Source organism: Gopherus evgoodei, chromosome 6, assembly GCF_007399415.2.
Source record: "Gopherus evgoodei ecotype Sinaloan lineage chromosome 6, rGopEvg1_v1.p, whole genome shotgun sequence".
In the NCBI taxonomy this organism is placed as follows: domain Eukaryota; kingdom Metazoa; phylum Chordata; order Testudines; family Testudinidae; genus Gopherus; species Gopherus evgoodei.
Window position 1 is genome coordinate 12,519,434 of NC_044327.1, and position 17,545 is coordinate 12,536,978.

The 17,545-nt window shown below is 49.6% G+C and overlaps 1 protein-coding gene across 1 annotated transcript; it reads right to left on the minus strand.

Annotated features, from left to right (window-relative positions):
- Positions 1-8,692: 8,692 nt before the first annotated feature.
- Positions 8,693-14,352, minus strand: LOC115653629 (perilipin-3-like). Its single transcript, XM_030567115.1, is given in 8 exon segments — positions 8,693-9,046; positions 9,150-9,278; positions 10,200-10,226; positions 10,228-10,388; positions 11,343-11,628; positions 11,989-12,080; positions 13,572-13,767; positions 14,290-14,352. Coding segments are annotated over 8 exon segments (1,308 nt in total).
- Between the last annotated feature and the right edge of the window lie 3,193 nt (positions 14,353-17,545).

Sequence of the window (17,545 nt, forward strand, 5' to 3'; positions counted from 1 at the left end):
CACGGCTGCTTCCCCAGAGAGCTCAGCCAAACCCACTGCTGGGGTGTCGGAGGTGCATAAAAGATGCAAACATGTGTGTTAGGGCAGAGGTGGGCTGGGTGGGGAGAGAGACACTGCATGGCCCCATGAAAGCAGAAGAGGGAGGCAGAGTACAAGGCAGAAGAAGGCTGGAAAACTGGGACTGAAGGATAAAAGCCAGAACCTTTCCTACCCGCAGCCGAGCCTCCTGGGGGCTTTGACTGAGTGCCATTGTACCATGGAGCTGACGTTATTTGCAAGTGATGCCTCAGCTCTGCGCACGGCAGGACAGGAATGACACAGCGACTCAGGGACTTGAGTTCAGGCTGGTTTTTGCTATAAACTATCGTGCCTCAGCAACAGACAGGTACAATTCCAGGATTTTACAGGTGCCATATGAATGGTTTAGAGAGAGAGAGAGTAGAATGGGCATTTCTATTTGCCCTCTGGCACAATATGCAAGCAAGGGGACAGTCAGTGACAGACTAGCCCAGGGCTGCCTGCTGCAGGGTTTTCTGCACCTTACTTTGAAGCGGCTGGTGCTAGCCACTGTCAGAGCAAGAGGGTGGCAGGACTGGGTTCAACTGGCACTTCCTCTGTTCCTAAGGGTGATTTTAGCCCTTCAAACTCTAAATTCCTACCAGTCCGTATCAGGTCGAGCTCCCACCCGTGTTCTGCTCTCCTGCTGTCTCTCACACACAGACCTCGTGGCAGGTGAGAGAGCTTTTCTCTCGATTAGCTGCGTACACAGAGATCACTGGGCGTAGTGACCCCGTGTGAGTGCCGGCCTGCTTTCCGCCCATAAACTAGCCTCGCTGGTCATTATTATTGCAGAGGCTGTCAGCCTTGGGATGATCACATTGCCCAAATACACCATTATGGGGGGTAATGAGGCGTGGGGAAATCCCTGCTTCCCAAATGATAAACAGCCGCTGCTTTGCGCCCTTGTTATGTTGCTCCTGGATTTTCTGTGTCTGACTCTCTGGTTCGCTCTGCCCACCCCATTCACTCCCTTGCTGTTGACTTACTTTCATCCACTTCTCTCCCTGGGTGGCCTCTTGCCCCATGCTTTCCCATTTCTTTGTCTGGCCCTTGCCCAGCCCGTCTGGCTTCCCGGCCAAGGCCTTTTCCCTGCCGTTTGATCACACTGGTTTCGTGGTCACTGCAGAGGAAGCTGTGGTTTAGCACTGAAATTGATAAGGCACAATACCAATCTCAATGTAAAACCCTAATAGCGACAAGCCCCTGTGGTTTTTTAACCTTGATGTAGTTGGTCAGGTTAAGCCAGTGTGGCTATAGCTATAAATGTTCATCCTGAGTCACGTGGAAGTATGTGAGCTGACCCATACTCAGCTGGGGGAAATGATGGTCTAATTGCTTACTGAAAACATCACCGGTTTGTTGTGTTTTTGTTTCCCAACACAGCTGGCTCGCTCCGGAATAGGATGAGGTTGTGCTATGCACCTTTATCACACTATGAGTTGTATCACCAAGGAGCCCTAGTTGTGCCCTCCACTGTGCTCGGAGCTGTACAAACAGAACATAAAAACGGGCCCTGCCCCATTCAATAGGGCAGGGCATCCAGGCGTCAACTCTTGACTTCTGCAGCTGGTTGAGAGTAGTAACTTCTGTACTAAGTTCCCTTTTAGCCGGGAGGCTGCGGTTGACAATACTTGGTCCCTTTCTCTTCATGGTGATGTGAGATGGAATAGACGCTAATGCTGGGCCAGCTGCTGCTCTGCATTCCAATGGGCCAGTATCACCCTCTTGTAACAATACAATGATTCCCATGGCGCTTTTTAGCCAGTCGTGAGCCAAGGTTTTCTTGTAACGACCGTGGCCAAATGGCTGTCAGTTAAACCAAGTAAAGTTAAGGGCGTCTTTCTTAATGCTGCAAGGCCCAGCCCCTCAAAGGTATTTCAGCACTAGAGGGAGGCCCCCAAGTACCTTTGAGGCTTTGGGGCTCAGCCCTTTGGCCTGTCATCTACTATAAGGCACCACTGGGTTGAGAGCTTTCAAGGCTTCCGCACAATAAATTGGTAAATAATGTTTTCCCAGCGGTTGTCTGCCTAGGTCTGCATGCCGAATGTGTGTGTGCAAATATTCGATATGTGCAGCCATGTCAGATTAGTTTCACACACCTCTAGCTAGGGAAGTATAAATACTGAATTGGCAAGGATGCAGCTTTGAAAACCAAACAGCTGTGGTGGCCTTCTGAGCATGTTCAGCCTTCTGCTGAAGACACAAAAGCTCCTCTCTGTAGTCTTCTAGGCATTTTATTCCAAGGCCATCAAATTAGAATTGATGAACTAATCCTCCTGCAAGCAGTTCCATGAGTCCCCGGTAGCCCCTTGTCACTCGGGGATGTAGATGTCCTGCCCTGGAAAGAAAACGACAAAACCATTTGGAAAGCGACAGCTGTAACAGGAAGCGGTGATTAAACTGAGAGGTCACTAGCCTTGGCACACGGCGCCTCTGAGCATGCAGAATGATGGCTGAACCAGCTGTGGTGGACAGAGAATGGAGAGAAGGTAAAAGTGGTTGGTGGCTGGGTGTAGGAACAAGCAGAGGTGCTATAAAGTCTCTGCTAGAGATGGGAGACTGGTTTGCCGAGGAGCATGTTGCTCAGACGTAAGCATGAGGCAAAGCGGGGATGGGTTCTGAGAGAGAGAGAGAGTGGCACTGGATGGATTTGTGACAGGTGTTTAGCTTTGCCTTTGTTCACTGGCAGGTTGGTCTGGTCCGGGCAGCATCTCTATTCCAATCGCTTTGCCAGTCGCTGCATCCTTTGCTACGGTGGTGGTGCTGCTAAGTGCATCTTTGGTGGCTGGGGCGGTGGCAGAAATGAGCTCCTTGAGGCCAGAAACCACCCACAGGAAAGGGTTGGGGCTGGTTCTTTGACATCAACTCCAAAGCTACAAGGTGGTGTGACGTGCCAAGGTAGCGAGTGGCAGTGGGGTGGGAGAGAAGGGGGAGCATCATTTCAGCAGGACAAGCATAACGCTAGCCCCAGCTGCCTGCTGTGGCCCACCCCTCGTGTAGCTCTTCCTAGACAGAATCAGATGTTTTCCCTTGTGCAAAACTCATATCGCCTGCCTTGCTGCTTTCAATTGGCATCAGAAACGTGATCCTGCTCAGCTCAGTTAAAACAGCCACTCTCTTCCGTGGCTGAAGAACTCCACTTGCTGAGAATGATGTTGTAAATGTTAGAGCCAGTCACTTACAGTCATCTAGGTCAGGGAAGTGTTGTTCAGCCTCTGCCACTGTCAGGGCAGGGTAGGGCCCCTTGGCCAGAGCCGCTCTCCTATCGGGCCAGTAAGAGCAGGGTGAGTGGAGAAGAGGGCCAGGGCCCCTGGACGGTCACAGTGTCAGAATACAAATAGCTCCATCTCTGTGATGACCAGGCAGGGAATGCTGAGCTCTGCCCAGCAAGAGCTACTGGGAAAAAGAGCCAGACAGACCAGCTGTCATGGTATAATTCCCCACTCTGAACCTTAGCGTCCAAAAGATGGGGTACCAGCATGAATTCCTCTAAGCTTAATTACCAGCTTAGAACCTGTAGCGCTGCCACCAACCAGGAATTGCAGTGCCTGGTACACTCTGGTCCCCCCAAAACCTTGCCCGGGGACCCCCAAGACCCAGACCCTCTGAATCTTAACACAAGGAAAGTAAACCCTTTCCCTCACCGTTGCCTCTCCCAGGCTTCCCCTCCCTGGGTTACCCTGGAAGATCACTGTGATTCAAACTCCTTGAATCTTTAAACAGAGAGGGAAATTCACGTTCCCCCCTCCTTCTCTCTCCCCCTCCCAGATTCTCCCTGAGAGAGAAATAATCCTAACACAGAGAGAAATTAGCCTCTCTCCCCCCCTTCCCTCCTTTCTCCCCACCAATTCCCTGGTGAGTCCAGACCCAGTCCCATGGAGTCTCACCAGAATAAAAAAACAATCAGGTTCTTAAACAAGAAAAGCTTTTAATTAAAGAAAGAAAACAGTAAAAATTATCTTTGTAAATTTAAGATGGAATAGGTACAGGGTCTTTCAGCTATAGACACTGGGAATACTCTCCCAGCCTAAGTATACAAGTACAAATTAAAATCTTTTCAATCTGAACTCCTTCCAACCAAATACACATTTGCAAATAAAGAAAACAACCGTAAACCTAACTCGCCTTATCTACCTAGTACTCACTATTCAAGAGCTTGTACCGGAGAGATTGGAGAGAAACCTGGTTGCACGTCTGATCCCTCTGAGCCCCCAGAGTGAACAACAACCAAAATCTAACAGCACACACACAAACTTCAAGATTTGAAAGTATCCTGTCCCCTGATCGGTCCTCTGGTCAGGTGACAGCCTGGCTTACTGAACATGTTAACCCTTTACAGGCAAAAGAGATATGAAGCACTTCTGTTCTATTAACTCTTACTTATCTGTTTATGACACCAGCCCTGAAAATACCTTCTCAGAGCCACAGGGCAGGGAAATGAGTCAGCCAAGGTTGCCCAGCTGGCAGCAGCAGAGCTGGGGATAGAGTCCTGATTCCTTGAGTCCCAGTCCCTGGCTCTGACCAGTGGGTGACACTTCCTCGGGGCTCCCATCGCTTTGGGTTGTTTACAGGAACCAGCAGGGTGGCAGCAGCAGCCCAGCTGTGAGCACACAGGAAAGGGTGGGTCTGGGAAGTTCCATAGACACCCACCCCTCAACCCCACCTCCTTATGGCGTCCCATTCTTGCCAAGCCTGGGCCTGTGCCAGCAAATGGCTCCCCCAAGCATGCCTGGCTGCCCCAGCGGGCCTTGGGTGACCAGAGGGTGCAGCTCCTCCGAGCCTCATGGGGTAAGCTCCAAACAGCACTGGGCCAAGCCCCCTGGTTGGGTAAATCAGTGTGGCTCCAATAGCACTGAGCCCCTTTACAGCAGCTGTGAGTTTGACCCGCCTTGTGATGGCAGGGCTGGGGCACTGTGCAGTGGCAGGGCTAACTGCAGGGTTTTGTGTCACTGCCCAGGCAGGGCTAGGCCCAGCGGTTTCCAACAGCCTTGTGGGGGCTCGGTTAACCTGTGGATTGCTGCTCAGGCCCTTGCTTGAAACCTCACCCACCCCGAAGCAGCCGGCCAGGGAGTGTGTGTGTGACACTCACTGGGCTGCTTGGTGCACGCAGGTTACTTGAGGCTCATCCCTGGGGGTGCTGGCCACACTGTGAATGGGCCCCAGGGTTTCCCCACTCAGGACACTTCCACTTGGTCTCTGCACAGCTCGCCACTAATTATGGGATCAGCTGGATGCAAACTTCCCTGACCACTTTGCTAGCAGGATCCCTGTGTTCTGGGAGTGAGCCAGTGCTGCCTCACCGCAATGCTCCCTCCCTACCCCAGCTCTGGCACTAGGGCCTCAGACAGGGCATAATTTGTAATGAAAGAGGTGCTGGGGATCTGGCAATTTTTGTACATTCATAATGGATGTTGCAAACCCAGAGGTGCTGGGGCTCTGAACGGCCAGGCCCAGAGGTGCGATAGCTCAGCCCTGGCATGAATTAAGCCCTGTACTCAGCTCATCATTTGCTCAGCACAGCCCACAGGCCTCACCCTCTTTTAAAAAAAAAACAGACATGAGCCCTGCGCCACAGCACTTACAGGCCAGAGGTGAGGCCCAAACAGACAGTGCCTCAGTGGTCCTGGGTGTAGTCAGTCACAGGCATCTCCTCTGGACACAAGCTTCTACGTTGCCTAGCCCCAAGCACAAGAGGCCCAATCTTGCTCACAGGCTGGAGGTGCTGCCAGGAAGCAAGCACCAGGCCATAAAAGTGACTGGTCTTAAAGTTTGCCAGAAATGGAGGGAAGAGGCCTTTGAGAGGCTGGGCTTTTTGCTGGGGGGGGGATCCCCCATTTCTATTCCAGGGCAGAAGGGGCTGGGAATGGGCACTAAGGAAGGAGCCATTGTGGTAGACATACTTAGATCTACCCTGCTTTGGAGCAAGCACCCACTTTCCTCTGTCCGCACAGCGCATGGCATGGTCGGGCTTTGCTGTGGGAGAGGGCCTCTGGGCTGGCCTTGTCACTACAACGTGCAACAGCAGAGAGTTGCCTCCTTGGCAAAGCTGCCCACTGGGCCTGTAGAGCCTCCAAGGTTATAGTGTCAGAATGTTCTTCCCTCAGTGCTTTCCCTGCTCACAACCAATGCGCTAGAGCTGTGTTCCAGGTACTAGTTCTTCATGCAGGGCCACTGCAGATGCTGCCCCCTACCCCCAAGCAGAAAGGTGGTTTCAAGGCACAGATACCTCACCCCATTTGGCAGTGCTACCTTGGGAAACCAACATTACTCACCTGCAGTCACCTCTTAGTGAAGCCAGGGACCCATGTATTTGAATCCCTAACCCAGTGTGCCCCTTGGCATGTGCTGTAATTTCAGCTTTCCTTTTATCGGCCCAACTTCTGTTAGAGGCAGGCATTTTAGCTCTTCAGGACTAGGGAAAAGTACTCAGTGACAGTTCACGTCTTTCCCACACCTGAAACCAAGCTTTGGAGCTGTAGTGAGTGTGTGTTCTCTCCTTCTCTACCCCCCAGCAGTTGGTGCAATAAGAGATGTTACCTTTCCCACCTTGGCTCTCTACACCCCTGGGAGTGATACTGCTACAGCCGCACTGCAAACTTGAATTACCTTGGCAGCCTAGACCCTGACTTGTCTCTGACTCTGCTCCAACTGCAGGGGTAGGAAAGTGATCAGCAAGCTTGGAAGAGACCTGCACGTATAGATACAGGATCAATAACCCAACTCCTGAGTGGTCAACTGCAACCCCATCTCCTGACAGCATAAGGTCTCAGCCAGACCCAGTTAAGGGCAGGAGTTTGCCAGTGATGGACACTTTGCACTGAAGTATTGACAGCTGATGGATCAGAGGGTAGCATGGCATAAGTCTTGCTAGGCTGAAAGCAGCTGGAGGGCTGCGTCCTTCTCCCCAGGGAATGGCCCCAGAAGCTGTAACAAGAGTTTGTTGGGAAGAGACTTCATGCATCAGGCCCTGCTCAGACAGGCCACCTGTGTCCTCTCAGTCAAGCTGCAGCAGAATCTTTCCCCCTCTAACAGCACCTTCAGCAATCAAGCCTTAAATATATGCAAGATGGCCCTACAGACAGCAACCTAGCCTCCACTCCTGGCTTAGCACCAGGAACTCCAGCCCCCCTTTCCCCACTACACCTACCTCCAGCTTCTGTGGTTCTCAGGGCCCTTCCCAGCAGTTTGGGGAGCTGTGCCTTTAAGAGATGCCATCAGCTTGTGTAGGAAGTGTATCCCAAGATAGGAGTGCTCGCAGTGTAGAGTTTTAGTTCAGCTGAATGATTCCTGTAACATCCCACCTATGGACAAGCTTCAGCATTGCAATTCAGCCTCTAATGCCGTACTGCCTCTTAATTGCCCCAGGGCAGGGGCCAGATGCAGGTTTGAAGGTTCAGACTAGGTTGTATTTGACTTGGCGTGCTCTGGCTAAGTCAGATCCTCCCTTTCTAAGAGGCAAAAGGGCACTAGCCGGAGGAGATGGGTGGCAAGAATCTCTTCCCTCCAAACAGGGAAAGAAGGCTATTGTGACCATCTGCTTCTCCCAGATTGCTTGGGGAGTAGGAGTTCTCCTATCAGTGCTGCAGCAGAAATGAAGTCTGCAAGCAGATGAGAAGAGAGTTGGGTTTGAAAGAGCCTGGTGTTTCTGCCCCCATCTCTGCTAGGAGCATGCCCTGCTGAGCACCCAGCTAGGGGAGAAGTCATAACCCCCTTACTCCAGAACTTGACACTTGATGTTCCACTTCCTGCTTCTGTCAATCAATACTTCTCCAGCAGGAGAGACCTGCCTGCTGCTCACTCAGTTTCATTCATAAACTAACCATGAGTCCAGGACCCTTATCTGAATGCAGTTAGAATCTTTATTTTGGTAGAGCTGATAGTTTTACATTTCATTCTACTCAAAAGTCAGTCACAGGGAAGGGTGGGGTCTTTCTAGGGGAGCAGTAGGAGACCAGCCTCTGTACCCCAACAGTGCAATGCTAGTAAGAGGACAAAGCAAGCAACCAACACAATAAGGGCAGGTGCTGTGGAGCAGGAGATGCTACATGCAAAACAGGCAGTTACTATGCACTGTCATGCACTTCCATGCTTAGGGCTGTACTCCAAAGGGAAGGGGACTTTGGGGAAAACCCATGTGTGGGTCTGCAATATCCTGTCCTGTCAGCTGTTTTCACAACAGGGGCAGGAAGAAGACCAGGCCCCACCCTCACTCCTTTTATACCTCTAAGGGACAGGCTCTCAGACAGACCAGAGGAAGCCCTGCCAGGACTTTGAAAGATCAGAGACAGGAGTCTCCCAAATAGAGGGATTGGAGGTCTGTTCCCATTCTCTTGGAGGGGACATTAAAGGCCATAAAGCTTAGGGCCTGCATCAAAAAGAGTGGTATTCCCACTCAGAGCATCAGAGGTGCTCTAGCAAGTAGGGACTTGAACACAAGAGAGAGACAGCCTTACATACATTGCCGGGAGTCATTATGTGCATACAACTGGACATACAGTATCAGTGTGCAAAGTAACAAAGACTCAGAATCCAAAGACAACTATGGCTGGGCTATTCTGGCTGAGAACATTAAAGCACCATTTGAGCAGTAGTGAAGTGTATTGCATTAGATCACTATATAGCCTCCACCACTTCAGGCCTCTGCCTTCTCAGCCTCTGCCGGTACTTCTGCTTTCTCAGTAGAGTCTCCAGCAGGAGCAAAGGGTCCCACAATCCAAGTGAGGGGAGCGTTCTGCACCACATACTCCAGCAGCTCATCCAGGGACTCCTGGGCTTTGGTCACCTGCTCCTGGGTCTGGGTCAGGATACTCTCAGACAGCTCCTTGGAGAAGGAAATCTGGAGCTCTCCCATGTTCTCATAGGCTTGCTGGACCTTCTCTTGGAGAGCAGCAGGGAGACCTTGGATGTTGGGCAGGAGGCTATGGCAGGTGGCCTGCACCTGCAGGATGAGGTTATGGGAAGTGGCTAGAGCCTGGGACACCATCTCCTAGAGAGAGAGAGAGAGATAGATTAGGTGTGTGTAGCTCACTCCTGTCATGACATGCTGTGGACACAAGGTGCAGTGCACCACTGCAAGAGAACAAGGATACCTCTGGCTGCAGTGAACCATTGTCCTCATTGAATCCTGGCTGGCCCTTGTGCCACTCCAGCCACATCTGCTGCAGCTTCTCCTGCCCATCATGAGCCTTCTGATCCACAGCCTGCTTGGCACGTTCCATCTAGGAGAGGGAACATTCAATTCCACAGCAACACGTCACACTTACATAGTTAGTAGCGGGGGGGAGGGGGGAGGAACTGCTTGTTCACAGGACTCAATTCATCACCTACCATTACAGTGGGGCTGCTTGTGCCAGGCAGGCACCGTTGGTATATAGGCCTGTTATTCTGGGATAGAATTTTGGGTTTGGCTTTGATACTCTTGTTCTATACTAATGTGTGAACAAAGGACAAAGACACCGTGTTGCTTTTGCCTGGCCAGATGTTAGTATTATGGGAACAAAAACAGTTCAAGTGTTACCAGGTATGGTGGGAGTGTAATAGGAGCATACACTGAAAGGCTGCCTGGTTCCTAGTTTAAGCCAAGGTCAAGCAGTTAGGTGGGACAAAGGGGAAGGGAGAAAAATGAGGTGGAGGCATATAAAAAACCCTGAAAGCCAAAGAAAAGCCTGGACTTGGCCAGAGCACAGCCTCACTCCTTACCCATGGGATACAAGGGAGGTGGGACGAAGACTCTAGACTTATGACCCTCCAAAACAGAGCACAACCATGATGTGCAAGAGGTGGGACTAGGGGTGTCCTTCTAAGCAGGCCCAAATAGACCTGTAGTGGAGGGAATGGGGACAAAAAAGGGTTCTGCAGCATCAAAGCTGAGAAGGGAACATGGGGTAAGGCTCTGGTATCAGAGCTGAGAACAGGACACTGGAGAACAGACACTGCCAGCGTGTAGAGCTATAAATACGTTTGCTTGGAACTAATCCCAAACATCGCATTGCCTGCACTTTGGCTTTCTGTCTGCATGACAAGAACCAGGGGAGGGAGTGAAGGAAAAGCCTTCTTAGACATACAGCAAGCTATGTAGTTAGCAAGACAGAGGGCTTTAAACCCATCCCTCCTACGTCTGTTTTGGGTAGTGTTCCTACCAGGTCAATGGTTTGCTGGAGCTGGGAAGAGGGCCTCCAGGGTGCGCTGCCTGGCTTGTCTCATCTTGCCTAGGGCATGCTGGTAGGCCCGCTGGTGCAGCGTGCTCGAAAGGGAACCCAGACGCACGTAGTAACTCTGCTGCTCTGCAGGAGCCTCTCCGGACCCCTCCAGGGATACTGCAAGTTTAGCTGGAAAGGAACAGGAGAGCAGTGTGCTGACATGCACAGGATGCTTTCAGCCCTGGTGCCAGCAAGCCACTCTTGTGTTATTTTAGTTTGGGCTGTACTAGAGCAGAGAGCTGGAGAAAGGGAGCCAACACAATATTAGCTCTGCCTTCAGACTTTATTGGAGTTCAAACATCTGCCATAGGGGAAGTTAACTGAAGGTAACTAGAACTTCTACAATTGATGAAGTCAGTCCACAGTCTAGAAGAGTTCCCAATTTGGGTTTACGCTGAGTTCTTGTGTAGCACTGTCTCCTGTGAACACAGTGACCTGGCCTGCATTGCCTCTCAACTGAACAGCTGTACTGTCTATGAGCAAGAGGCAAGCCTCACCAAGCTACAAAATGCAACCCAGGCATAATTTCAGCACCAGCCTACCACAAGCAGAAGTCTTGTCCACTCCACTCACTACAGTGCCAACAAGCAGGGGATCTCACAAGCACCACATGAGCTGATCTGGGATACTTAAGACTCCAGAATGGGGGTCACAGTTGACCACTCTGCTCCCTGGCTTTATGGAACCACCTACAGCAAGTTTAAAGTTGCTCCTGCACAAACTCACAAGGCTGGCCCTAAGCAGAATCTGAAAGCCACCACTTGGGTTTTGAGCAGATGATGCACCTACAGCCTTACTTTTAACAGAGACAGAGCTATGCTTAGTGTTAGTATTACAAATCTACATCAGAGGGACCACAAAAGTAACCCCATGTGACAAGCATAGTTATGTTATTTAATGCACTGAACTCCTGTATCACAGCAATGGGTACAGTATGAGCCCCACCACTGATCTGTGGGATGGGGAGATGAAGCTTCTTGTTATCCTAGTTATCCCTACATAGGTTTTTGGTGTGGTCCTAAGGGTATCAGAGCCAGAGGTCACATTTCTTTAGGTTTATGAAGAACGTAGGAGCATTCTAACCAAGTTCCTCATCTGTCATTGGGAGGTAGTGATCTGCCAGCGACTCAGATGTGTCAGGTAACAAGTCAACACTGCTCATGATCATCTGTCCCATGCTGGAGCCCAACACTGTGCTCATGCTGCTGGTCACTGCTGATTTGGTCACCTCCATGCTCTCCTGGACAGCCCCCTTCGTCACACCCACCATGCTGGTCACTGGATCCTTCACTCCAGTGTCCGTGCTGCAGACAACATCCTTGGCATCTGTCAGTGTTGATGATACTAGCTCTTTGGCATCAGAGGCCACCTGAAGGCAGAAGAAAGGTCAGTTTATGTCTGCTCAAAAAGCTATAGACACTTACACTTGGGCACCAAATTGGTGAGGAAAAATCCCCCACCCCCACCCCACCAATAACTCAAGCATTGGCCAGCCTGAAACTCCACTTCTCAGCTCATTTCTGCCTCTGCCCGACAGAGCCTTCTGTTGGCTGATGCAATGCTCCTAGTGGAGATGCATGGAATGCCCCCTGGGAACAGCTTGCTTCTGCAATCCAGCAGCTGTGCTCTGTCAGAGCCTTCCTCGGCTAGGGCAGTACCAGGTCTCAAACCCCTGCACATCCTAGCCCTTCCCCTCCACAGGGAGCCCTGAAACAAAGGCTCAAGTTACCTGGTCACCTGGCTGTTGGAGGAGAGGCAGCTTCTCTTCCAGTTTGTCTAGGCTCTTGCAGGTATAGTCACTGGCTGTCAAGATTAACTGTTCTAGGATTAGTTACCAAAAACCTTTCCATTTCAGTAGGATGTGTACATCCAGGGGAGTTCCCAAGTTCATTGTACCCTCTATGCACCTCCTTTTCCTCTTTAAGAGGGCAGAGGTGAACTAGTTAGGTTAGAGTAAGTTTGTGTCGGAGCCAGACAAGACCTCAGGAAGTATCCTTGCTCCTATTTGTGAGCAAATCACTAGGCCACGCTGCCCATGTGAAGAGTGATTTACCTCCACTGGGAAAGGCCCTCAGGTGGGAGAAAGACCCTTCGGGAAAAGAACCTCTCCAGACAGTTCATTCCAGCACCTCACTGAGCAGTGCTAGCTTGGCAGCTAGCACTGCTCCAGGACATGGGGCTGTTTGCACCCCAGTGGGGTTATGCTGCTGGCCAGGGGTGGATTGTTGGAGAAAGCCTTTTTTGGCTGGCAATGCTCAGCCTTACAGCACAGGAAGCTTTGTGGGAGTTACATTGTGTGGCTCACCAGCGGGCTGGGGTGGAATAAGACAAAAGGCATCTGGTACACTACCTGGAGAGAGTTGGGATTGTGAGAATGGAGTCAGCTGACTGAGGCAGGCATAGGGAGTTGTGTAGGAGGCTCCAGCCAAACAGTGCTTGACACTAAGCTTTTCTGGACACTTCTCTGGTGGCTGCTACCAGAGGTTATAGCAGGGGTGCTGGAACAGTTTTTATAGTGCAGGTGCTGAGAGCCATTGAACTGTAAACCCTGCATATGATGGAAACCACTTTAAGCCAGGGGATGTGACAGCACCCCCGGCACTTATGGGGCCTGGTAGAGATGTTTCTGCACCATTAATTAAAGGAGCTGCAGATGTGTTGTTTGTTTCTTATAGATTGTGACCAGCACTGAGTGGGAAGGCTGCATGGTAGGTTGATGATGGGAGCTCTTCAGGGCACAGACACTGAGCCAGGACAACAGGATTTTAAACTAAAGCCAGTAGCATGGACAGAGTTACACCTCAGTGAGAACATGCTGAACATAAGGGGTATAGGAGACAGTTCCACTGCTGCCTCTGGGCTGTGCCTTAAGGAGGAGCCAATAGCAGTATCACAAGGTTGTGTACAAAGCTGGTTACAAGCCCAAGACATGTAACTGCTTTGGCCTGGTGGTGTCAGACTGTGCTACCGCCAGCAATCAGGAGCTTCATTCACAGTTCTTTGTATTTGGCATATAAAACGGCAGACCCCATGTAACTGAGTAGTGCCGACTTTCCTCACTGACCATGGTTCAGAGGGGTGTTTGGTATTTGTGCGAGGTTGATGGGTGCTGCAGAATACCCAAGATGGATTTAGTAGGGATACCTAGTGAAGCAGGGAGCCCTTCTCCCAGGATGAAGGAGTGTTATGCACCTACACAAGGGAAAGTGACCCCATTTCTCATTCTGGACAGGACAGTTCAGTCTTGGGACTCACCTGGCAATTCACTCCCCATCTCCTGAATATAGGAGCATCATTCCCTCCTTCATTCACCCAGAGGCTCCTGCTGGTCCAGGACAGGCAGGGCCCCACTGACTGTAGCAGAGGTGATGGTCCTCACTCCAGTCTCTGCCACATCACAGATGGATCTGATGACAGGGTGGGTCTCTTTGATGGACGTGTAAGTGGTGGAAACCATGTCATAAGCAGCACTGACCAAGGGCAGGCTGGCCACTCTGTTCACCAAGTTCTAACAGGAGAATGAAAGGGAGAGTCATGACCACCATTGCTTGCTGGTTAGTTGGAGGACTATGGGTAGGTCAGCTCCATTTCCTCTCCATCACCCCCTTCAGATGTGAAGGGCTGTAGCCTCCTGGGAAATGGAAGCCAGACACAGCACCGCCAAAGCATTAAGTCTCTCAGCCAATGCTTGGAGAGCCCTTTAATGGTGTAGCGACTTCCTAGGATGGGGCAGGCCTCAGTGCAACCGGGCTCAGTCATGTTGAGGGGCAGCACTGTGTTCCCATCCCAGACACAGCAATGGTTAGCTACTACTGTGGGTCACATCCGCTATCTGGATTTACCAGCCAAGTTGGAACCTGGACTTCTCAGGAGGGCTGATAATGCTTCTTGTTTGCTACATAAGTGGTGGCGAACCAGTCATATGCTGGTGCTAGAACCACTACAGCAGTCACTATAGAATTACAACTGGCTAGAAGTCAGAGCAGCTAGAACCATGCTCTCCCTGGCCAGATTTCCAGCACACACTCACCTGTTGCTCCTGCTCTCCACTCTTTGAGGGAGCATCCTTAACATCATTCTCATTAGAAGACATGGTGAAGCAGAATGCTGCAGGGGAGAGAACGTCAGAGGTTAGCCTACCGATAAGAGAGGCAAGCAGTGCCCAAACTAACAGCTTAAATGCAGACAGTGCTTCTGATCATCACCTAGAAGTGCCTTGGGCACTCTAGGAGACAGTCATCCTGGAAGAGCTATTGAAGAGATCTTACCAGTTATCTTTTCAGCCACTCTAGTTTACACCAAAAGACTAAAGCCGGTCAACCAATGCAGCAGCTCAGTCATGCCACTCTCCTGTTATAATGGGTTGGTGGCACAGGCAAGTCTATGAAGGCTGTGTAGGTTATAGTGGCAACAGCACTGTCACTCACTAGCAGTTGCTGGATTGAATTTCTGCAGCACACAACCAGCAAGAAGCCCACAGTTCCTTCCCCTGGTTCCCTCAGCAGGTGCTAATAAACTCCAGCATCATTAAAAAGGTTGAAACAAGATTATACAGCCAACCAAGCTCACCTACCAGCCATCAGGCAGCTAGGAGAGCAAGAGATAGGATTTCATTCTTACACTGCATACAGAAATATGGTCAAAATGGGGACCAAAAGCAGTTTGCCTTGTTTATAGCATTTCCCCTCATGTGGGGTTCACAAGGAAAGACAGGTTTGGAGTTGGAAGACAAGCCTGAAGGGAGGAGTTATCCCAAGTACATTGAGATACCAGCTACTAAGCTTGAAAACAAGCCTAATGGAAGGTAAACATCCACCTGTAGACAGCAACACTGTGACCATCACCACAGGACCATTTCTAAGAGGTTAAGGACTCCCATCCTCAGTGTGAGAACTCCCCTAGCTAGAGGCACCAGAGTTAGTGACCAGAAATTAGAGAGTATGACCACTTGAGGCAGAGATTTAAAGCCCCATCAAAATTTCACCTGAAGCAGCAAATTTGTCTTTTCTATGATCATATTCCACTTGTTTCTCATTAGCCCTGCCTTACTAAGCTCATTGATTAACACTGGTTAATGACTCAATGTCTCAAGGCAGGTAGTTCTTATCTGCAGGTGATCAATCAAAATCTCACAAAGCCATAAACCTTGAATACACAAAAACAAAAATCAACCCCCACTCCACACACACACACACACACACACACTCTTGAGTTTCACCCAGGAAGGGTGACTAGGCAGTATTAGGACTAGCCTGACACTCTGGATTGAAAAGTCTCATGACTTCCACTTCCTTCCTCTTCACTAATCCAAGTTTCACAGATCCTAAAACAAACTCAAGAGCCTTCTTCTCTAAGGCCTGTACTAAAAAGACTGAAGTTGGTTTCTTAGTAGTGCAGATGCCATACACTGTAATAGGTTAAATCAAAACCACATATTTCACAGCTCAAAATAAATAAATAAATAAATCACCAAACACTTCAGAACAGACCAAATGACCCCTCTGCCCAACAGACAGGTAAACAAAGCTATTTCAGTAAAAACCACAGCCTACCTCAGAAAGGTTCTCCAGTCAGTTCTCAGAGTCTGCAATGGTACAGAACACAAGTGCTGCTCAGCTTTTATATACCTGTGCTGATGTCATCAGAGGACAGGCCTAGACAGACAGCACCAGAAAGAAATCAGAACTCTCCACCCTGACCAATGAGTTACCTTGTAGGAAATGCCTTTTCCTCTTCAGTCATCTTAACAGAAACAACAGGCATTAGTGGAGCCCTGATTTTATAGATTCATAGGTTCCAAGGCAGAAAGGACCATTGTGACCATCTAGTCTGATCTCCTGTGTAGCACAGGCCAGAGACCTGCCCCACAGTAATTCCCAGTGCAGAGCTTTTTGAAACACATCCCATCTTGATTTAAAAATGGTCTGTGATGGAGAATCCACCATGACCCTTTGGTTAAGTGTTCCAATGCTTAATTACCATCACTATTAAAAATGTATGCCTTATTTCCAATCTGAATTCATCTAGCGTCAACTTCCAACCATTGGATGGTGTTACACCTTGACTACTATATTGAAGAGCCTATTCTCAAATATTTGTTCCCTATGTAGGTACTTCCAAACTGGATCAACTCATCCCTTGGCCTTCTCTTTGTTGAGATAAATAAATTGACCTCTTTGAGTATATCACTATAAGGCAGGTTTTCAATCATTCTCTGGCTCTTCTCAGAACCCTCCTGAATTGATCAACATCCTTCTTGAATTGTGGACACCAGAACTGGACACAGCGTTCCAGCAGTGGTTGCATCAGTGCCAAATAGAGAAAAAATAACCTCTCTACTCCTTGTCGAGATTCCCCTGTTTATGCATCCCAGGATCACATTAGCTCTTTTTGCCATAACATCATGCTGGGAGCTCATGTTCAGCTGCTTATCCCCCAAATCTTTTTCAGAGTCACTGCTTCCCAGGGTAGATTCTGCTCCCACTCCAATCCTGTAAGCATGACCTACATTCTTTCTTCCTAGGCATATACATTTAGCCATGTTAAAATGCACATTGTTTGCTTGTACCAAGTGACCTGTCCTCTTTATAAGTTACCACTTCCCCGATTTTTTTTGCCATGTGCAAATTTTATCAGTGATGATTTTATTTTTTTTCTTCCAGGTCATTGATAAAAATGTTAAAATAATATTGGGCCAAGAACTGATCCCCATGGGACCCCACTAGAAATACATCAACTCCATGGTGATTCCCTATTTACAGTTACATTTTGAGACCTATCAGTTAGCCAGTTTTTAATCATATGCCATCAGCTAGCTCATTTTAACAGGGATATTAAAATAAATCAGATTTCTCTGGAGTGCAGGCAGCAGGGCTCTCAGGGGAATAGTGAGAGCCATAATTTTAGATGTTTTATCAGCATGATTGGCTGAGAAGTACAACCACTGAGTGAGACAATGCCTCTCAGGGAATGCTTAGGGCTCATGATTCCTGCCCAGAAGAGCTGACCACTTCAGGACAGCAGGACTTGGCTCCTAGAGGGCAGCGTAGCTAAAAGATGGCACTTGGACAAAGTAATCAGCCCATTTCAGGTCTCCCAAGCTCCCATAGGAGGCCCCAAAATATGCTTCCTGGAGTCTGTAGCCCCATTCCACACTAGGGTGCTGACCCTGTTGTTCCGTGCAATTGAGCATTTTCTGTGGTTCTTTGCCTCACTGTCTATTTTGGGAAAGGCTGAGATGTTTTCTTTGGTCCAGGACCAGGCAAGCTGCCTCCTTAGTTAATTTC